The sequence below is a fragment of the Ipomoea nil genome, unplaced genomic scaffold (genome assembly GCF_001879475.1).
Source record: "Ipomoea nil cultivar Tokyo-kokei standard unplaced genomic scaffold, Asagao_1.1 scaffold3321, whole genome shotgun sequence".
Taxonomy (NCBI): Eukaryota; Viridiplantae; Streptophyta; class Magnoliopsida; order Solanales; family Convolvulaceae; genus Ipomoea; species Ipomoea nil.
The window spans coordinates 4,483,841-4,508,462 of record NW_017619749.1 but is presented as its reverse complement, the minus strand read 5'-3'; the positions used below and the strand labels follow the sequence as shown (position 1 = coordinate 4,508,462).

Here is a 24,622-nt window from a genome sequence, read left to right as displayed (position 1 = left end):
TGCGATGAATAATATAGAAAGAGGTTGGGGGTATATATAGCCATATAGGTGCGGTGCAGTGGTGTGAGCTGAGTAAAATAAATATAATTGGGCTTGGTATTATAATCCGGCAAATTATGCCCTGGACCCGTGTCCACATTGAATTGTGGACACGGACCCAAAACGACGTCGTTTTTTTAAAAAAACGCGTCATTTAGTTAAAAAAAAAAAAAAAAAAATTGCGCGCGTTTTGCCGTTAACAACGTTAACGGTGTTATTTTTTTTTTGGATTATGAATGTACAGTTATGCCGTTATGAATGTACAGTTATTCCATTATGAATATACAGTTATGCAATTATGAAATTATGAACACAGAGCTCTAACATTATGAACTTATAATTATGAACATATATAGTGATAAAATTATGACCATGGAGCTTTAAAATTGTGAATATAGAGCTTCGAAGATTATGAATGTACAGTTATCGAGTTATGAATGTACAGTTATAGAGTTATGAATCTACAGTTATGGAGTTATGAATCTACAGTTATGAGATTATGAATCTACAGTATGGAATTATGAATGTACAGTTATTGATCAAATTTAAACAAAGAGCTCTAACATTATGAACTTACAATTATGAACATATAGTGATAAAATTATGAACATAGAGCTCTAAAATTGTGAACATAGAGCTTCGAAAATTATGAATGTACAATTATGGAGTTATGAATGTACAGTTATGGAATTATGAATGTACAGTTATGGAGTTATGATGTACAGTTATAGAGTTATGAACGTACAGTTATGGAGTTATGAATGTATAGTTATTAACATATAGTAATAAAATTATGAATATATACTCTTACAATGAAGCGGTCTGAATTTAAAAAAAAAAAAAAAAAAAAAAAAAAAAAAAGGAGATAACAGTGCCTAACGGCACTGTTACCCGTGTCCAGCAAGCATGCTGGACACGGATCCAACGCATAACGACATGTTGGACACGGGTCCAACGCATAACGATTGTTATAATCCTGTGATATGATATGTGGTGCGGTGCAATCATCAGAAAATCAGTAATATATAAAATAGGAAAACGATTACTTCCCTTCATTTTTTTTCACCTCCTAATGGCAAATTATGCTGTGCATGCATGGTGCATACGGATGCAAAAACGACGTCGTTTTATTAAAAACGCGCGTCTCTCCTTAAAAAAAATTCCAGGTTCGATTCCCAGCAACAACATATGAACTAAAATTCCAGAATCGATGAACTATAATTCCAGAATCTATGAACTAAAATTTCATAATCTAATCTATGAACTAAAAATTCCAGAATGAATGAATTAAAATTCCAGAATCGATGAACTATAATTCCATAATCTATGAACTAAAATTCCAGAATGAATGAACAACATAATGTTATTGCTGGGAATCGAGCCTGAATTTTTTTTTAAGGGAAGACGCGCATTTTTAATAAAACGACGTCGTTTTTGCATCTGTATGCACCATGCATAATGCATACGGATGACGGCATAACTACTCCCTCCTAATATCCAGATATTACTAAGTTAAAAGGGCTCACTAAATTAAAAAAAGTTGAAAAATCAAAGCATTTTTATTGGTGGAAAACACTTCCACATCATGTGGTAAATTAAATGCTGTGAAAACCTGAAGGCCTAGCATGATTCTATAATAAATTTAAACCTCATTTTACCATGCTATATATGGTATTCGATGTTTTTTTTTTTTTTTTTTTTTATTTTTGACGCGATTTGGTTTAAATAAAATATAACTTTTATTCTATTGTTTGGTTTAATGAAGAAATATAATTTTAAAATGTTATTACATAGTTACAATTGATTTCCATAAGCAAGTACTATTTAAAAAAAAAAAAAATCAAAAAATGACTTTTAGAAAATTTTCTTTTTATCTGTTTTTAGCTATAAAAAAATTAATGATAAATACTCGTTCTGGATAAAGAAAAACTTACCCATTTAGTGAAAAATATCTTTCTACATTTTTATTCTATAGATTTTTTAATTCCTAATTAGGGTTAGCATACTTGTCATATAAGGACAATTAATTGGTTAGAGTATACTAAAAATATTTTAATTAATAATTTTGTTTTAATATAAATAATAATGATTATCATAGTTAAAATACTTAATATTTTATAAAAAATAATTTTCCAGTAAACTTATGCCTATGTTCTTAAAAATGTACAAAACAGAAAAAAAAATATAATTTTCTGATTTTTAACAAAAAAATTATTTTTTAAATTTCAGTCAAAAAATAAAAGTATATTCTAAAAGATTTTAAATTATTTTTCAAAAATTATTTGACGTATTTTCAAACAAACGGTAAGCACATAGGCATAAGTTTACTGGAAAATTATATAATTTTCAGATTTTTACCATTTGCAGAAGTCATTTTCAAACATTGTGCTCAGATGACATGTAGTGATCTTTCTCATATGGAAAATTATGAGATCGAACTTCAGTGGAGGCGTTGTTAGCCCTATAAATTGAGAAAATATGTTTGAATAGATACTACACTGTAATAGAGTAAGTAGCATTCCAAAAAAAAAAAAAAAAAAAAAAAAAAAACGGTAAGCTAACTAGGACATCAGCGTGCTACGACCGCTCATCCACTGACCACTGTCTTAATAACATTTCAGCTACCTCGAGACATACATTTTTTTTTTTGAATGCAAGAGACATACATTTAATTTGTCCACTATTTCTTAATTTTTTTTTTTAATAATTAAAGATCCGTTTGGTAAGTAGGAAAATAACTTATGCAAATGTTTTATGAAAAATGAGTTGTTTTTTAAAAAATATTTTCATTTTCAGTGTTTGGTTGCATTCTGAAAAATTGTTTTGGTGTGTTGATTCATTTTCTGAAAATGGGTAGAATTGTGTAATTAAATATTTTATTTAATTAGAATATAAAAATATTTATAATAATATTTAAAATAATATTATTATTTATCAATTTTTTTTTTTTAAAAAAAAACAACAACAACAATAGTCGTGGTTTCCGCCGGAAATAGGCAGAAATCATGTTTTGAGGATTGGCAAAATTCATTTTTCGCCAAAATGCCTACATTTTTCGTTGTCCGAATTTTCCTATTGCATCCAAACATTGAATTGAAAACTCGAAAAACATTTTTCAGAAATCATTTTCTGAGTTTTCAAACAGACCCTAAGTAGAATAACCTGACTCACCCTTATATTTAATTTATATTTTCTCTTTGCAATCTATAAATTCACAGTTCAAATTTAAAAATAAAAAATAAAAAGAAGATCGATGACATGACAAGAACTATTTTTTTTCCCTTTGATCTACGATGGAAAATTAAATAAAGGAATTGGTAATTAATCAGAAAAAATTTGAAAATATTTTATAATATTTCAGATATCATTTTTTTTTTTCATTACAAAGGGAGGGGATATCCACATATATAATATACCCTAGACCTCTCAAATAGGGGAGCAACTGGATACCAGTGGATCACAAGGTCTTTGATTTCAGATATCAAATTTAAAAATATTACTTAAATTTTGAATATTCAAAATAAAATTTAAATATTGCTAACCTAACCTTACACACCCACACCACTTTTAATATGTGATATGACCTTCATATTATAAACAATAACGAAGATTATCATCACAGGAATGGTATCACACTTATAAATATGTTCCTCTTTGCCTAGTAAATTGGTATTCGTTTTTTAAGGGAATGTTGATTTGTTGTATACACATCTACTTGAACCAATACTTTTTGGTAATATGTACTAACTTTTTTAAAAAATAAATTGTGGGAAAAAGTACTATCATATTTTTAAAAATAAAATAATATATTTTACAAAAAAAATAAAAAGAAAAAGAACATCTATGCCAATACTATCATAAATCATCAATTCTAAGGGTGGAACCTACAATAATGACGTCCTTAATTAAAATACCCCTGATTTTTCATCAGCATTTAGAAAATAAAAAAATGTTAATTGAAAATGGTCTCTTTATGCACAATTAATTTCGGTCATTTCCGCATTTATATATTTAGTTGGGAAGGTAATTAAGATATAAAATGACTAATTATTTCATTCTTGCAGCGTGCTACGACCGCCGTTGATCCACTGTCTTCATAAACGGGACAACAACCTCCAACCTCCAGCGACCATGCCCTCTTTAAGAGAGGTTGAAAGTTGGAAACATCTATCGAATAAAAAAATCAATTTGATCAACACTTTGTTTCTTCTATCAAGGAACAATCTTGCTTTTTCCATATCCAAAAGATTGATAATCTCCAAATTAGGCGCTTCAAGGGAAAATTACTTTTCATATTTTTTGGAAAGTTAATTCCACCAGAGGTCTTTTGTCTTTGGTGGCAATTCTAAATTTAATTTTAGACTATCATTTTTATCACTTAACATCTCATACTATTATTTTTTGGACACTGTTTTTAGTAAAATTTGTCTTTTTATATTTGTCTTTTGATATTTTTTTTATTTCAACTAGTTTAATTAGTTTAGGACTTAGGTAGCATATTATTTTTTCCAATTTCCACGCCAACACCATACTACCACCACCACAATCACTTTCGCAACATTATTTTTCCACTTTCCAACCTCTTATTTCAAGGTTCTTCAACTCAAAAAACATTTCAATAATTCTTGTATGACTTGTTAGGAACCTAGATCTCGTATAAGTAACATGAGTCTCAATACAAATAAAGGAATGCACGATCACCATCTTTAGGTGTGTACAACAACTATATATATATCCTAAAAGTTTCTGATTTTTCTTACTAAGTAACAAGAGTAATCAAACCAGAACTTTTGAGATACAAGAAGATCAGTGTCAAATTTCTCATGCATGTTGCTTTTATGAGAAATTCATCAAGAGCGTAATTTGAAATTTTTAGTATGTAAAAATTCTTTCATAAATTCTGCAATAGCTTAGTCAAGAATCATATATCCTAGAAACATATGAAATTCTATTATATATATTCATCATCAACATCCTCTCATAGGTTCTCTTAAAAAGGAGAAACATGAAACTCATCAATTATGAAAATTCTAAAAACTTTTGTAAGTTCCATTACCGAGTCTTAAGTTCCTTATACGAAACTCAGGTTCATCTTTCATTACTTTGATTTTTACGAGTATAGTGGAGGTGATGTCTGGTGATGTTTAAGATGATAGAGTAACCCCTAGCTTAGAGAATTTTTCATAAAAGTAACCTTGAAAATTTGACATCTTGTATTTTAAAAAGTTATGGTTTGATTACCTTATTACTTAGTAAGGGAAATCATAAATTTTTAAGATAGTGTATTTCACACGCTTGAAGACGGTGATCAAGTGTTCCATTATTAATGTTTATATTGAGACTCAAGTTCCTTATACACTACAAAAAAACACGAATATAGCGACGGCTTTAGCGACGGACATGTTCCGTTGCTAACCTAGCGACGGATTAGCGACAGATTAGTGACATATTTTAATTTTTTTTGTTAAATGAAACTCTAGCAACGGCCTAGTGACGGCTTTTGCGACGGAAAAGTCCCGTCGTTAAATACGTAGCTAATTTTAGCGGAAAATTTTGGTGCGAATAATAGAGACAGATTAGCGACGGAATTTTCGCGGGCTTACTTGATTATTTTAATTGCTACAACCTCGCGACGGATATGGAATCCGTTCCGTCGCTAGATATTACAACATCAATGTGATTTTTGTTTATATTGTAGCGACAGATATACATATCCGTAGCTATCTAGCGACGGATTTATATTTCCGTAGCTATTTAGCGACGGATATGTATATCCATCGCTAGATTTAGGACGCGCGAATTTCGTAAAACTTTATAACGACGGAAGTTGATGTCCGTCGCTAAGTTTTGTTAAGGATTTTAACATTTATAAGCTAGCGACGGATATGTTTCCGTCGCTAAGCTTATTCAGTGGATTTTAACATACATAAGCTAGCTACAGATCATATTCCGTCGCTAAGCTATTGGATTTTAACATATATAAGCTAGTAACGGATCAGATTCCGTCGCTAAGCTTATTCAGTGGATTTAACATAGATAAGTTAACGACGAATCACATTCCGTAGCTAGTATTAGTTATCGGTATCATATATATAATATAGAGACGGATAGGTGTCCGTCACTAAGATTATTTATTTGATTTTAAAGTATATATCTAGCAACGAATATTCGTCCGTCGCTAATGGCCCGTTTGGTTCACGGAATAGGCCGGGAATGGCATAGCATTCCCAGTAATAGGCCTATTCCGTTGTTTGGTAACCATTTCTATTACCAGGAATATTGCCTATTACCTCAAATAAGGTAATAGCTATTACTAGGGCCCCCCCTGGTATTAGCCTATTACTGAATGCTCAGGAATAGATTTTAGAATCTATTTCCTTTTTTACCCCTTTCTTTAACCTAATTTTATTATCCTATATATAAATTTATCCTATTTCACCACCGTCGTCGTCGCCACCACCACCAACACCACCATCGCCGCCCCCATCACTGCCACCGCCACCACCACCACTACCACTGCCACCACCACCATCACCACCACCGCCACCACCATCGCCGCTGCCGCCACCACCACCACCGCCACCAGAACCACCACCCAGCAGCACCACCGCCACCACCATCATCACCGCCACCACCATCGCCGCTGCCGCCACCACCACCACCGCCACCAGAACCACCACCCAGCAGCACCACCGCCACCACCGCCACAACCGTCGCTGCCCCCACCACCACTGCCACAACCGTCATCGTCAACCATCACCGTCACCACCACCACCGTCGCCCCCACCACTGCCACCGTCACCACCACCACTGCCACCCCAGCACCACCACTACCACCACCGCCACCACCATCGCCGTCGCCGCCACCACCACCGCCACAACCGTCGCCGCCCCCACCACCACTGCCACAACCTTCATCGTCAATCGTCACCGTCACCACCACCATCGTCGCCCCCACCACTGCCACCGCCACCGCCACCACTACCACCCCAGCACCACCACCACCACCGCCACCACCACCACCACCATCACCACCACCGCCACCGCCACCACCACCATCTCCACCATCACATATTTTTATAAAGGTATTTATGTCTTTTAAAACATATTTCATTTCTATTCATTAAATCAACCAAACACTGTAATATAATTCATAAAGTCTATTCCTTCCGCGAACCAAACAATAGAATACAATTCCTATTCTATTCCTTGCCTATTCCATCCCTTATGGAATAGCATTCCTATTACCTCAAAATTCATTCCGTGAACCAAACGTGCTGTAAGGGTATTTACTAAGATTTTAACATATGTAGGCTCTGTTTGGCAAACCTAGCTGAAAAGCTATAAGCTATGAGCTGATAGCTGAAAAGGAGCTGAAAGCTGAAAAGGAGCTGAAAATTGAAGAGCTGTTAAGCTAGCTGTTATGATTGAAAGTGTTTGGTAAAATTAGCTTTTTGATAAGCTGATAAATATAAAAAGACTAAAAAGGACATCTTCATAAAATTTAAATTAGTTTGTTTACATATTAAAATTTAACATTTCGTCTTCCAAAAAAAAGTAAACATTTTTAAAATAAAACTATTAGCATGATCATGATCGTCTAGCATCCCATAATGAAGTAGCAATATTGTCATTGGTTGAAGCCATATTGCTAATTTAATAATAATAATAATAATAATAATAATAATAATAATAATAATAATAATAAGCTAAAGATGAAGGGATTGACGTGAAGCCATATTGCTAATTTAACAATAATAACAATAATAACAATAATAATAATAATAATAATAATAATAAGATGAAGGGATTGACGTGAAAGTTTGGATAGAGGAAGAGAAAGAGTTTTAATTCATAAGGTTAAAATATGTCATTACTTTAAAATAATAAGGGTAAAGATGGAAAAAAAGTTAGGAAGCTAGTAGCTTATCTTGAAACGCTACCTAAAGTAGCGTTCCAAAATAAGCTCTTATTTTAAGCTAGGAGCTTATTTTAGGAACATTACCAAACAGAGCTTATAGCTTATTAGTAGTTTAAAATAAGCTATAAGCTCCTAGCTTATCGTTGTCAAACATAGCCGTAATGTAATTATCTTACCCCAAAGCCCTAGCTACCTTCCTAACAAATTCACGGCTCAGAGCCCTACTCTACCGCCCATTGCCGTTAGTTTCCTCCGACCGCTTGCTGCCTCTCATCGCCGACCGCTCGCTGCCTCCGACCGCCAACCGCTCACTGCCTCCCACCGCCGACCGCTCGCTGGGTGTGGAGCGTCTCCGGCGGTTCTGTCTTCTCCCTCCGTACCGGGTGTGGAGCTTCTCCGGCGTTCTCCTATCTCCGGCAGAAGGCAGTCTCCGGCGTTCCATTGGTCCAGGTAAACCCCAATCTCGAGAGAACAACAAATTTACACCCTTTTGCTCACCAATTTCTAAACGCACATCAACACTGAAGCAGTAATTAAAGAGTACTGATTTCTAGTTTCCTGTAAGCCATTGAAACACAGAAATGGAGTTCTACAAGAATCGTGAAAGCAATAATAACTCTATATGAACGAAAATTCTGCAGCATTTATTCTTCTAGTATCGACTGTAGGAAAATTCTGCAGCATTTAAATTACTTGCTCGTTTATTCAATTCAGAGTCAGATTGCAAGTTTGCTACCTAAAGCATATACGTTCTACACTTCTACCACGCTTTCCTGTATGATTTTATCTTTATTTGCACATTTTTTACAGTGGAATAGATTTTGTATATTTGTTCAAAAGAGTGTGAGAGATCAGTTCCCAGAGTTTTGATGGGCTATTCATGTGTTATCAGAAATATTTTCAAGGCATTTACTTGTGTATTTATTTACTGCTTAGTATATGGTTCTTTTCCTTACATTTACAAATAATCTGTGGATCCTATAGAACTAATTCTTGTTGGACTTGGAATGGAGATGAGTGCTATGGTCTCAAGGACATCTTATGTATCATGATATCATCTTGTTAACTGAGGTGTTTATTTTGCTACTGTGCATAGATTATGTATCATGATATCATCTTGCATGAACATTTGTATGGTGTTTATTGATGGTATACAAGGTATTGAATTTCTCATTTTCACACATGAACATTAAGGTCCAGATGTTACTGAGGGAATGCCAAGCTTTCAGTTATTGGTTACATATATTATTTTAATTGTGTTACATATATTTGGTTTTTGACATAGCTGTATGTTTCTGACATGAGCTAACTCAAACTCATTTGGAAAAGTAGTTTTTCATGTTTATCTAGGCTTCAAAATCTTCTGATTATTGTCTAGGACGGGTAACATACTAACATATATGTAAAAAAAAAAAACCCTTTATATGGTATTAAAATTTTTATGCTGCCATTCTAGAGGGGATCATAAATGAAACATAGTTAATAAAATTGATCGTTAACCCCTGCTGTAGATTCCTTATTCAATTATAAGAAAGGGGACATGTATCTTTTTCCAAAAATAATAGTGGGGAAAAAAATAGTGAGGCAGGCCTCTTGACAGTTAACTAGCCTGGTTAATTTTCAACCTCTATTTCTGCATATCGATGTACTTAGTGGATTTTCAGGCTTACTCTCTGCATGATATGTACCTCAAATTTATTTGATTCTCACCTAAATTTGATTAGTATGCTTTCAATGTTGATGTTGAGCTTCCTGAGCAATATTGGTAACAGATTTGGTAGGTTCAAAATTACAACTGAGCATTGAACTGACACCAAAGAATGTTAATGCATTACCTAAATGCTTTGCACTAATTTTTGAAGTCTCAGAGAATGTGTTATCTAGAAGAATGTAGGTCTTATGTAATCATTACCAAACTTTTTTCTTCCTCAGTTGAGGGCCAATCTGATCTTAGAACTTTCATGTTTGGTGGAGAGGGTTAATGAAGAAATGTAGTCTATTTTGCAACAAAAAAAATACTAATAATAATTATTATTATAATAATACTTTATTTGACTTTGTCCTTTTATTCTTTCTACCAATCTCTTGCACTTTTAACAGTTAAGTTTGCTAGGAAGTATAGATGTTTATACTATTCTTGTAATGCTGAAATATTATGAGATTGTGTAGCTATAATTATGTATCTTAAGCTCATTGTTTTTAGCTTTCACATGCAGCAATTATATCCTCCAATCCATCATATAATTGTCTCTTTCCTTCAACCTGCTACATTAAAAAAGAATCAGATTATGTATATTATTAAAAGTTTGTTTCTTGTTTGATTTCATGGCTATGAAAATGTTGCATTGCACATCTTGAAGGTGATATGATGTACATTCAAGGGAATTGTTTATTGTGGGAAATCAATAAATTTGGGGTTTAATATGCTAAATATGATGTATCATTTTAGATGAACTGAGTACAACTTTTATGATGTTTATGTCCAGACTAAGTTGTGTCCAAATTGAAAACTCATTCTTTAGAAATTGTGTCTAATATACTATCATGTTTATGTCCAGGCTCAAATGCAAGCTCAAATTGCAAGTTTGATGGATGAGTTGTGTCGCAACGGCATGTTATCCAATCCAAGTACTCAAGCTCAACATTCGGTTAATTCAAATGGTGAAACCTTAGGAGATGATTAGATTATGTTTATTAATATATTTGGTACTGGTTCTAATGATGTAACATTATACTACAATACTTTTGTTGTTGTTATTCACTTTGAATGCTTTTTAATATAGTATACTTTATAATTATATTATTCAAGTACTGTACTATAGGCTTAATGCATGTTTCTGATATTAATTAGCGGGTACAATTGTTTTATTAATTTTCAAAATTTAGGGACGGACAAATATGGTAGTAATGTAATGAAATAGCAACCGAAAAATCTGTAGTTAAATTTAGCGACGGATATTTCTGTCACGAAGTTGTAGTTAAATCACATTCAATTAAAATAATAATAAAAGAATAGCGACGGATAATTTGTCGTTAAATTAACGACGGACGGTAGCGACGGAAAAATCCGTCCGCCGCTAAATATAGCGACGGAAAAATCCGTAGCTAAGTCGTTGTAAATCTTGTCATCGGAGCATAGTAGTAGTAATTTAACGACGGATTTGTTGTTGCTTTAGCGACGGAAATTTCGTCGCTAATTATTGCGACGGACTATTCCGTTGTTATTCACTCGCAAATGTCGTCTCCGGATCTGTCGTCGCAAGGAATTTAGCGACGGATCTATTTTGGCTAGCAACGGAAATGTCCGTCGCTAGACTTAGCGACGGAAAAAAATTGTGTCGCTAAGTTTTAGCGAGGCGGGTTTTTGTGACGGACGAATTCCGTCGCTAAAAACTTTAGCGACGGATTTTCACTATTTAGCGACGGAATTCGTCCGTCGCTATTCTTGTATTTTTTTGTAGTGTTATACGAGATCCAAGTTCTTAACAAGTCATACGAGAGTTATTGAAATGCTTTTAGAGTAAGAACTTGAAATAGGATGATGAGAAGTGGAAAATAATGTTGGGAAAATGATTTCAATATAAGAATGAGAATAAAATGTGAATTTCCTATTTTACCCTTCTAATAATATAGGGTTATTGGATTTTTCGTCAAGTTGAAACGGAAACCTAAAATCATGGACCAAATGCGCCACTTCGCTCATAACTGAAGGGTAAAAATTGATATAGTCATAACGGATGGACTAAGTCATAAATATAGTATAACTTAGTGATCAAATATGTCATTTTCTCATATTAATATATTCCTACTTTTTACTCTTATTATCGTGACATGTTTTGATTGATTAAGAAAAAATGTATGCCACAATTCTTATTTTTGGCAATTTATTTTTCTAATAAAATTAAAACATTTCACTAGAGCTTATTTTATAAGAATCTATTTATCATTTTCTATTTTATATGACCAAGTCGTTTCCAAAAAAAAAAATTATATGACCAAGTCAATACTATGCAGATAATTAAAGTTACAATCATCATTTATGATCCACCAATTGACAACTTGACATCGATTTGCCGATGAGAACATATACCCATGTTTAGGAAATTTAATTGTCACAATTAAAAAAAAAAAGAATATTAAGACAATTTCAAAAATTATTCGATTTCATAACGACAATGAACGTCTTTTCACATATACCCACGTTCTTAATATCTTTTAAATCAAAAGATATTGAAAGTTTAGCTAAAATGGAAATTTAAGTGGTTATTTTGTGGTATAAATATATGTAGAGTTCATTTTTAATATATTTGGATCGGGTCAAAGTTGATTCATGTTTTTTCAAAATTAAACGAAAAATTGATATATTGTATACTCAAAACGGTTAACGGGTGAATGACAAATTAATTAACAAAAAAATCGAGATGAGAAGGCTTGAAAATAACCTTTGTCCCATATTACAAAGAAATGTGAGTTTGCACTAGTGTGTGTGTATATATATATATATATATATATATATATATATATATATATAATTTTTTTTTAAAAAATGAGCTTGAATATTTCAAAATTATAAACATCACATTTTTTCTGTTACCTCCATAGTGTAAGCAAACCCTGTCAATAAAATAAATAAATAAAATAAGAAAATGAAAAAAGAGAGCACATAAACTAGATTCACCATGCTATGAGAAAGGTAAAAAATGTTGTGTAATTACTAATTAGCCTGCAGCTGGAGTTGCATACCCAAATGTTGCCTCAAATGAAGTCCAATTTGATGAATTAAGACTCAATATTTTTGCTGTACCAAAATCTGACACATGAATTCAGGGCTGAAAAAAAAAAAACAGGAAAAACAAGTGGGCATGGCATGAACTATTGATGACTTTTATCTTCATATGAGTGGATCGGATTAAAGCCATATTGTAAGTCAATATACCGATTTGCTATTGAGTTTTTGAGCCTCTTATCTGTCCTATTGAATGATAACGAAGCAAACACTAATAAAGAATTGTAAGATGTGGTGTGACAAAATTTATCGATTGTATGCTATTACAAATATCATCATTTTTATCTAAATGTGATTTGGAACTAAAGTCCACAATGCAAGATGGACTATATATAGCACGTCCAAGGTATAATTTGTGATGCCTCCTTTGTAACTTCACATTTAATTTATTTACACAAACCATGGACCTTCATAATTAATTCATGTGCAAACAATATCGCATTGTGTTGAATATATGATGATACATATGTTTATTTCACTAATTAATTCAATTTGTAGCGCAGCTTTGATAATTATTTTCTCATAGATTAGTAACTATGCAAGCTAATATCATCTTCATTGCTCTATTCATATCAATTATTGCCACTACAAAGAATCATCAGTTGGATAAAGAGGAAAAGGAGTTGTGATTACTTTGTTGTGTATAGATTTAAACTTTTAAAGAGAAGGTAGCATGCAGGCACATTCAGTATGAATTTTTACATGCACACATATACACAATGTCTATAGCATATCAATACATATATATGCTAACTAATTAAATAACATACATTGGACCATAATAATTTCTAGTTTAAGAATTCCAAAGCTAAACACGTCATATTTTTTGTTTACCTCCATACTGGGAGAAGAAAAATATAATGAAGATAAAAAAGAATAAAGCATGCAAATTAAAGTGGATTAACCACGCAATGCTTTTTCATGAAAATGATGAAAAATATGTTTTGTAATACAATTAGTGTGTACCAGGAGCTGCATAGCCAAATCCAAATGTCCCAACAAATGAAGTCCAATTAGATGAATCAAGACTCAATATTCTTGTTGTGGCCGAAATCAGAAACATGAGCTTCATATTCAGAATCAAATAGATGATCATTCTTAGCAGATATGTCCCGATGAACAATAGGAGTACAGTTAAACAATCACGGTGCATATATATGACAATTCAATATAATGTTTTAGCCACATCTTTAACTACATTTACCCTTTTCATCCACCTACATTAATTCCAATGTTTTTTCACCTCGGCCCCAATCACTAATACAATATCTTGAATTCGAAGTTCTCAATCACATCAAGGATACTTTTATATGCCACTTTCCCATCAAAACTCATATCTTCAGCACATCTTTAGTAATAATTTCCCTTATTGGTCTTTCTCTAATATTGCCTTTGATCGAATAATTAATATGACAAGAATGCCAATAACCACAAACAAACTTCAAATGTCGATCTCTAGTATGATTAAGAACAAATTTCTTTCTCATATGATCTATTTAGTTGTAAGGGGGCAAGGCTTAAAGCCAAAATGATTTCCACACAAACCTTTGTTACGTTATTCCTCAAGGAATCTTCCAGAAATGCTTTATTGTTAGGGATTGAACCTTCTAACTAATTGTATATACATGCATCAATAAAATCTAAATCAAGTAAAACGCTGGAAAATGCTTGATAGAATGTACCTGAGAAATTATATATTGTGTGATAGGTTCATAATTGTAAACTTTTCAGTCATCTTCCCATTTCATACTAAGCAATCTTATTGATTTCATATAGGCCGGGGTAGACATGAAAGAATATAATGATTACAATTTAAATTAGGAAGATGAGAAATTGATTATTATTATTATTCTTAAAAAACCAAGAATACAACCAAAAGGATATATAGTATGCAAATGAAGATTAATGTTGTACTCAGGCAGTGGGAAATTCAAGACCAAACAATTGGTTAAGTGTGATATCAGGGAACAAGTTTGAAGGCTGCATTTTCTTGGAACATGGTTGGCCGAGATCCTGGATTGAAATTCAGACATGCAAATGCTATCTTTGCAATCAACACCAATTCTTCCGCTTCATGTTTCCCAGGACTTGAAAGTCGAGGGTCCAACACCTCCTTCAAAACAACGTTTTGGTTTTCAGATAATGAAATGGATGCAATAAGTTCACCAGGATGTCGTCCCATAATCACTTCTAAAACTACCACTCCAAAACTGAACACATCACACTTTTCGTTCACCTCCATTGTGTAAGCAAACTCTACAAACAAAATAAAAATAGGAATAAAAAATTGGATCTATATAATTGAATAAGGGTTTATATAATTAAAAAGATTAGTACAATAAATACCTGGAGCAGTGTAGCCAAATGTTCCAGCAAACGAAGTCCAGTTCGATGAATTGGAACTCAAGAGTCTAGCCGTGCCAAAATCAGATATATGAGCCTCGTATTCATGGTCAAAAAGAATATTCTTGCTGGATATGTCTCGGTGAACAATGGTAGGGAAACTACCGTGGTGCATGTATGATAATGCTTTCGCCACACCTTTAACAACATTCACCCTCTTAATCCAATCCAATTCCATTGATTTTTCATCATGGCTCAATACTTGCGCTAGGCTTCCACCTTCTAAGTACTCATAAACTATGAATGAATGTCGCACATGAGAGCAAAAACCATACAGCCTAACAACATTCCGATGCCTCACTTCACTTAGACTCTGAATCTCATTTGTAAAACTTTTGAAGTCCTGAGACTCATCTTCTTGTATGGATTCATTCAACTTTTTTACAGCAAAAACCTCACCATTGGATAACTCAGCTCGAAATACACTTCCTGATCCTCCCACTCCAATGCAGTATCTTGAATCAAAGTTATCTGTTGCTTCTACTATGCTTTCATATGCAATATTCCCATCAAAGTTCAATATTGTGAACAAATATTCTCTGGATGCCCTTGGCATTTCTTTGATGCGCCTTCTTAGTGGAATCAACCATATGACAACAACCATCGCAACAACACCAATAACTCCAATCGGTATCACTATGATTAAAACCAAAGTTGTTGTTTTGTGACCCTGATTTGTCTTCTTTTCAGGAGATCCAGAAGAACATGGCTTCAAACCAGCAATGATGCCACACAAACCTTTGTTGTTTCTTAAGGATTCAAATGTAGCATTTTCAAATGCTTTGATGTCTGGGAGCATTCCTTCCAACTCATTATAGGATACATCAATGGAAACCAAACCTAAGCATTGAGCCATGCTTGATGGGATGGAGCCTGACAACTTATTGTGTGAAACATTCAGGCTTTGTAAGGATATTAATCCTCCAAACTGTTGTGGTAGCTTGCCAGTTAGCATGTTTTGACTGAGATCAAGAGTTTGAAGGAATTTCAAGCTTCCTATATCATAAGGAATCCTACCTTCAAACATATTTTGACTCAAATTCAAAACACTTAACTTTTGACAACTTCCTAAGCCCTCTGGAATGAAACCAATAAACCTATTTGCAGCCAAGTTCAACTCTGTGAGCAAAGACAGTTCCCCAATTCCTAATGTTATGTTGCCAGACAATTTGTTGCCATCCAACTTTAAAACACCCAAGGAATGTAGAGTACTAAAACTCTTTGGAATGTCCCCAACAAGTTGATTGGAGGAGAGATCAAGAAATTCTAGTTGGGATGCATTTGCAAGTTCAGGTGGGATTTTCCCAGAAATTCTATTTCTGGAAATCTTCAAAGCTGCTAGCTTTGAACAAAGACCCCAGTTTGAAGATAGCTGGCCATGGAAGTTATTGTAACTCAAATCAAAGTAATTTAGGTCTGGATATATTCCAAAATCTTCAGATATGTCTCCGGAGAGTTTGTTATATTCAAGCCTAACTCTTTGAAGGGTTGTGCAGTTTTTTATGCCTTTGGGAATGTTTCCACTAAAGTTATTGTACACAACTGAGAAATAGGTTAATGACTTGCCAAGGCATAAATTCTCTGGCAAAGGACCTGAGAAATGATTACCACCTATTTGAAAAAATATGAGTTTTGCACTAACATTATTTAATTCTGATGGAAGGTGACCACTAAGTTGATTGAAAAATAGAGTTAACATATTCAATTTTGTCAGGTTTCTAATTGAACTAGGTATTTGAACAGACAAATAATTTGAGGACACATCTATTTTGACAAGGGAGGATAACAATCCAATTTCTCCTGGAATACGACCAGAAAGTTCATTACTATCGAGAGTAATTGATTCTAAATTTGTCAGACCTCCTATAGAGATAGGAATTTGACCATTGAAGTTATTAGAAAATAAGACCAAATGCCTCAAATTTGACAAATTTCCAATGGTAGCAGGAATGCTACCAGAGAGTTCATTATTGTTGAGATACAATTCCCTTAAATTTTTCAAATTTCCAATTGAAGTAGGGATTTGACCACTGAGATTATTAAAGCTCATCTCTAAACCAATAAGGGACGTCAATAAACCAATTTCTTGAGGAATGTGACCTGAAAGTTGATTTGTATCGAGATGTAGAATAGTTAAATTTCGCAAGTTCGCTATAGAAATTGGAATTTCACCCGTGAGGTTGTTCGAGTTCAATTCCAAATCTACTAGCGAATTTAAATATCCAATCTCATGAGGAATTTGACCAGAAAACCAATTTTCATAGAGACGCATAGTCGTTAAATTTTGAAAGTGGAGCATATCTTTAATAAAAGAAATGTTACCATTGAGAAAATTCTTAGAAAGATCAATAACTTGCAAATGGAACAAGGACGAAAAATTCAAATCTTGAAGAGTACCTTTTAAACTGTAACCAGAAAGATTCATACTTGTAACACTCCCATCTCTATTACAAGTAACTCCAATCCATTTGCATGAATTGCTACCAACCCAAGATGAAAGTACTTTTTGGCTTTTGCCATCAAGACTGGACTTCCAAGTTAAAAGAGCACCTACTTCATTTCCTACTTGCAAATTATTTACAGGCAAAAATGGATTTGTGTTTGTAGTATTGGGAATAGGGGAGGAAGAAGAAGAAGAAGAAGAAACATGAAGGGATAGGAGGTGTTTAATAGTAAGCAACAATAATAGTTTATATGCATGCATTCTCATTGTGATACACGAGAAAGTGTGTTTACTAGGTGCATGAAAAAGTGTGTTTATATAGATACTCCGTAGTCGGGATGATGAATACATTACACAATATTTAGCATCTCAATGATATAATAATAGAGTAAATTTATGTTGGTTACATACTTTAATTGACTAATTGTCGGCATCTACGCCTACAAAACCGGAATGATGATTAGCTAGTAGCATCTATCTCAATGTATCATATTAGGTTGGTCAGATCAGTGCCGCCTTTTTTTATTTATGTCGCCCCGCTTGTATAAATTAATGAGGCCTATTAAAAATATAAGAACAATCTTTAAAATTAATAAGGTAAAATGTATAATTTTTATTTCAAATAAGTATGAACGGTGTAACAACATGTGAACATAAAAATTATTCTCCCTACGGTAAAATATATGATTTTTATTTCAAATAAATATAATAAATGATTAAAATATTAGACCCTATGAAATTGAGGCCCTATGTTGTTGCCCATCTTGCAAGCCTCAATATCCGGCCATGGATCATATTTATCAGTCTTATATCGTGGATCGCGATGCACATGCACCGCGGTCAAAACGGCGCTGTTTCTTTAAGTAAAGAAACAGCATGCTGTTAATGTTAACTGAGTGACACTACAGTGTATCTAAACCGACACTGCCTCACGTATTATTTTTATATTATCAAATGAAACTGCAGTTATATCAAAATGATATTGTAGTTATGGTGAAATCAAACTGCAGTATATATAAAATGAAACTGAATAACATTTCACATATTTGAGTGTATATTATATATACAATGAAACTGTAATTATATTGATCATGCAGTTGTGTTTTAATGAAACTATAATGTATATAAAATAAAATTAAATAACATTTTCACATATTTGAGTGTATAAATATTGAATGAAACTGTAGTTACATCGAAATGAAACTGTAGTTGTGTTGAACTGAAACTGCAGTGTATACAAAATGAAACTGAAGAACAGAGTTATTTTTTACGGAACGGCGCAAAACAGATGCTGTTTCTTTTCATTAAATAAAATGATGTCGTTTTGATGCGCGGTGCATAATATAATTTGCCCAGATTTATTGCATAGGTGTATATCTACTACTTTCTTTGACTTTGATATTTCTATTATTTCTGTTACATTATTATTTTATTGTCAACTTAAAAAAAAAAAAAAAAATTAGCATGACCATACCATTATTTCTCATCGAAAGAGATTGAACAAAAAATTAATTGCAAAATGCAAAGGCTCAGTTGCGAAGAATACCCCTAGAAGTGATACAATTGTATTTCTTATAGGTATGATGGAAAAGACAGAGTGAGAGCCACATGATTTGATTGAATCGCGAGGAATTGAAGAAACCCTGCAGAATTATTTTTTTAAATACTATTGACTCTATTACAATGTAGTATCTGTCATATACTTTCTCTAACTAATGCAATTCAAAGAGTCAATACTCCACCATCGAGGGTTCGATCCTGTGAATGGTTGTGACCTTCTCTTAAGAAAAACTACAGATGTGTCATCTGAACACAAGGTGTTTGACAAACCCTGCAAAACTTAGGAATTGAAGAAGTTGAATATGGGTCTTGGAATATAAGTGAGAACGTGCGGGAGTTATAAATTAGATTGTCTAATTCAGTTAAAATATGAGTCTAGTTAGACTTGGAAAAATAATAAAAATAGAGTTTTATTACATGTACTTTTAAATTCTATCTCGTCAATTTTTACTTTATGATGTAGCAAACAATAATAGGATATTTTCATCATGTGAGTCTCAGGAAAAGTGTTTATATCAAAGACTTATGAGAAGGAGTAGAAGTTGAGAGTAAGAAATGGAGTACATATAGTATTTTCCTTAAAATATAAGTCTAACCTATCCCATAACTCAAAATAATAAGATATGGCAAATTATTATGTGGACCATGGTCCATACAGTGTTGTGTGGACCATAAAAAAATACATTTTTAATATATTAAAAGTACATTATTATTTGTGGCAAATTATGTTGTGAACACGTGCTCACCATGCACATGGGGCACACGAATATGATCTATATCCATAATTTCTATACTGTAGACCCATAATTTTTATACTGTAAATCCATAATTTTCTAGACACTCGATGAGCTAAAATTATGAATCTAAAGTATAAATTTTAGCTCACTGAGAGTCTAGAAATTATGGATATACAGTATAGAAATTATGGATATAGGTTCGTGGTTAGAAATTATGAATCTAAAGTATAAATTTTAGCTCACCAAGAGTCCAGAAATTATGGATATACAGTATAGAAATTATGGATATACAATATAGAAATTATGGATATAGATTTGTGCGCATCATGCAAGGTGAGCACGTGCTCACAGCATAATGATTAATTATTTAATTTGTGTACCAAATATACATTATAAAAAACATTTGTTATTTCTCAAGGAATCATACGGAGCTTCTAGAAATGCTTTATTGTTTGGGATGGAACCTTCTAACTAATTGTATGATACATCAATCATATCTACAATAGCTGAGAAATAATTGATGGAATGTACCCTAAGAGATTATTGTGCGATAGGTTAAACTTTTCAGTTATCTTTCCATTTCATACTAAGCAATCTTCTCGATTTCATACAAGAGTAGACATAAAACAATGATTACAAATTAGGAAGATGAGAAATTGAAGATTAATGTTGTACTCAGGCAGTGGGAAATTCAAGACCAAACAATTGGCAAAGTGTGATATGATGGAACAAGTCGGAAGGCTGCATTTTCTTGGACAGTAATGCAGAAACTTGAAGCATAGTTGGCCGAGATCCTGGATTGAAATTCAGACACGAAAATGCTATTTTTGCAATCAACACCAATACTTCAGCTTCATGTTTCCCAGGACTTGAAGGTCGAGGGTCCAACACCTCCTTAAAAACAAGGTTTTGGTTTTCAGACAACGAAGATGATGAAATGGATGCAACAAGGTCACCCAGATGTCGTCCCATAATCACTTCTAAAGCTACTACTCCAAAATTGAATACATCACACTTTTCGTTCACCTCCATTGTGTAAGCAAACTCTATAAACAAAATCAAAACAAGAATAAACAATTGCGTCTTTAACTGTGTAGTTTATATAATTAAAAAGATCAATTAGTACAATGCATACCTGGAGCAGTGTAGGCGAGCAACGGCCTTCAAGTCATCAACGGCATATATATCTCAAGTGCATGGTTTACATTCCTCTTTAGACTTAATCCTTAATGATGTTAGGAAAATAGCTACAAGTTTTAGTAATCTATGCATTTTGTTTGCAAAGCGATTTGTGAACAGGGTTGTTTATTTATTAGCTTGGGAAGTCCTGTCTACTGTTCGGACTGTTCATTAATATGACAAGAATGCCAATAACCACAAAAAAAAAACATCCAAATGTTACTAGTATGATTAAGAACAAATTTCTTCTCATATGATCTCTTTGGCTGTAAGGGGAGCATGGCTTATACCCAAAATGATTTCCACACAAACCCTTGTTATTTCTCAAGGAATCAACCGAGCTTCCAGAAATGCTTCTAAACCAGGTAGGACACTGGAAAATGCATGCCTGATAGAATGTACCCTGAGAAATTATATATTGTGCGATAGGTTCATAATCTGTAAACTTTTCAGTCATCTTCCCATTTCATGCTAAGCAATCTTCTAGCTTGATTTCATATAGGCCGGGGTAGACATGAAACAATATAATGATTACAGTTTAAATTAGGAAGATGAGAAATTGATAATTATTATTCTTAATTAGAAAACCAAGAATACAACCAAAAGGATATATAGTATGCAAATGAAGATTAATGTTGTACTCAGGCAGTGGGAAATTCAAGACCACACAATTGGTTTAGTGTGATATGAGGAAACAAGTTTGAAGGCTGCATTTTCTTGGACAGCAATGCAGAAACTTGGAACATGGTTGGCCGAGATCCTGGATTGAAATTCAGACATGCAAATGCTATCTTTGCAATCAACACCAATTCTTCCGCTTCATGTTTCCCAGGACTTGAAAGTCGAGGGTCCAACACTTCCTTCAAAACAACGTTTTGGTTTTCAGATAATGATGATAATGAAATGGATGCAACAAGTTCTCCAGGATGTTGTCCCATAATCAATTCTAAAACTACCACTCCAAAACTGAACACATCACACTTTTCGTTCACCTCCATTGTGTAAGCAAACTCTACAAACAAAATAAAAATAGGAATAAAAAATTGGATCTATATAATTGAATAGTTTATATAATTAAAAAGATTAGTACAATAAATACCTCGAGCAGTGTAGCCAAATGTTCCAGCAAACGAAGTCCAATTCGATGAATTGGAATTCAAGAGTCTAGCCGTGCCAAAATCAGATATATGAGGCTCATATTCTTGGTCAAAAAGAATATTCTTGTTGGATATGTCTCGGTGAACAATGGTAGGGAAACTACCTTGGTGCATGTATGATAATGCTTTTGCCACAGCTTTAACAACATTCACCCTCTTAATCCAATCCAATTCCATTGATTTTTCATCATGGCTCAATACTTGCGCTAGGCTTCCACCTTCTAAGTACTCATAAACTATGAATGAATGTCGCACATGAGAGCAAAAACCATACAACCTAACAATATTCCGATGTCTCACCTCACTTAAACTGCGAATCTCATTTGTAAAACTTTTGAAGTCCCGAGATCCATCTCCTTGTATGGATTCATCATTCAACTTTTTTACTGCAAACACCTGACCATTGGATAACTCAGCTCGAAATACACTTCCAGATCCTCCCACTCCAATGCAGTATCTTGAATCAAAGTTGTCTGTTGCTTCTACTATGCTTTCATATGCAATATTCCCATCAAAGTTCAATATTGTGAACAAATTTTCTCTGGATGCCCGTGGCATTTCTTTAATGCACCTTCTTAGTGGAATCAACCATATGACAACAACCATCGCAACAACACCAATAACTCCAATCGGTATCACTATGATTAAGACCAAAGTTGTTGTTTTGTGACCATGATCTATCTTCTTTTCAAGGGATCCAGAAAAACATGGCTTCAAACCAGCAATGATGCCACACAAACCTTTGTTGTTTCTTAAGGATTCAAATGTAGCATTTTCAAATGCTTTGTTGTCTGGGAGCATTCCTTCCAACTCATTATTGGATACATCAATGGAAATCAAACCTAAGCATTGAGCCATGCTTGATGGGATGGAGCCTGACAACTTATTGTGTGAAACATTCAGGCTTTGTAAGGATATTAATCCTCCAAATTGTTGTGGTAGCTTGCCAGTTAGCATGTTTTGACTGAGATCAAGAGTTTGAAGGAATTTCAAGCTTCCTATATCATAAGGAATCCTACCCTCAAACATATTTTGACTCAAATTCAAGACAGTTAACTTTTGACAACTTCCTAAGCCCTCTGGAATGAAACCAATAAACCTATTTGCAGCCAAGTTCAGTTCCGTGAGCAAAGACAGTTCCCCAATTCCTAATGTTATGTTGCCAGACAGTTTGTTGCCATCCAACTTTAAAACACCCAAGGAATGTAGAGTACTAAAACTCTTTGGAATGTTCCCAACAAGTTTATTGGAGGAGAGATCAAGAAATTCTAGATTGGATGCATTTGCAAGATCAGGTGGGATTTTCCCAGAAATTCTATTTCTGGAAATCTTCAAAGCTGCTAGCTTTGAACAAAGACCCCAGTTTGAAGATAGCTGGCCATGGAAGTTATTGGAACTCAAATCAAAGTAATTTAGGTTTGGATATATTCCAAAATCTTCAGATATGTCTCCGGAGAGTTTGTTATATTCAAGCCTAACTCTGTGAAGGGTTGTGCAGTTTTTTATGCCTTTGGGAATGTTTCCACTAAAGTTATTGTACACAACTGAGAAATAGGTTAGTGACTTGCCAAGGCATAAATTCTCTGGCAAAGGACCTGAGAAATGATTACCACCTATTTGAAAATCAATGAGATTTGCGCTAACATTATTTAGTTCTGATGGAAGGTGACCACTAAGTTGATTGAAAAATAGAGAAAACCTATTCAATTTTGTCAAGTTTCTAATTGAACTAGGTATTTGACCAAACAAATAATTTGAGGACACTTGTAGTTCGACAAGGGAGGATAACAATCCAATTTCTCCTGGAATACGACCAAAAAGATTATTATCTTGAAGAAAAATGGATTCTAAATTTGTCATGCCTCCTATAGAGACAGGAATTTGACCAGTGAGGTTATTAGAAAATAAGGACAAAGTCCTCAAATTCGACAAATTTCCAATGGTAGGTGGAATGCTACCAGAGAGTCCATTTTTGCTGAGATACAACTTCCTTAAATTTTTCAAATTTCCAATTGAAGTAGGGATTGGACCAATGAGATTACTAAAACTCATCTGTAAATCAATAAGGGATGTCAAAAAACCAATTTCTTGAGGAATGTGACCTGAAAGTTTATTTGTATCGAGATGTAGAATCGTTAAATTTCGCAAGTTCCCAATAGAAATAGGAATTTCACCCGTGAGGTTGTTCAAGTTCAATTCCAAATCTACTAGAGAATTTAAATATCCAATCTCATGAGGAATTGGACCAGAAAACCAATTTTCATAGAGACGCATAGTCGTTAAATTTTGAAAATGGAGCATATCTTTTATAAAAGATATGCTACCGTTGAGAGAATTTTTAGAAAGATCAATAACTTGCAAATGGAACAAGGACGAAAAATTCAAATCTTGAAGAGT

General features: G+C 33.5%; 1 protein-coding gene across 1 annotated transcript; it reads right to left on the bottom strand.

The window, feature by feature from the left end:
- Positions 1-14,627: 14,627 nt before the first annotated feature.
- On the bottom strand, positions 14,628-22,941 carry LOC109169750 (MDIS1-interacting receptor like kinase 2-like). The gene is made up of 3 exons (XM_019318645.1): positions 22,168-22,941; positions 21,782-22,080; positions 14,628-14,732 (listed from the first exon to the last, which is right to left on the bottom strand). Exons 1-3 carry the CDS (start codon positions 22,829-22,831, stop codon positions 14,661-14,663), a joined length of 1,035 nt encoding a protein of 344 aa, XP_019174190.1. The 5' UTR covers positions 22,832-22,941; the 3' UTR covers positions 14,628-14,660.
- Between the last annotated feature and the right edge of the window lie 1,681 nt (positions 22,942-24,622).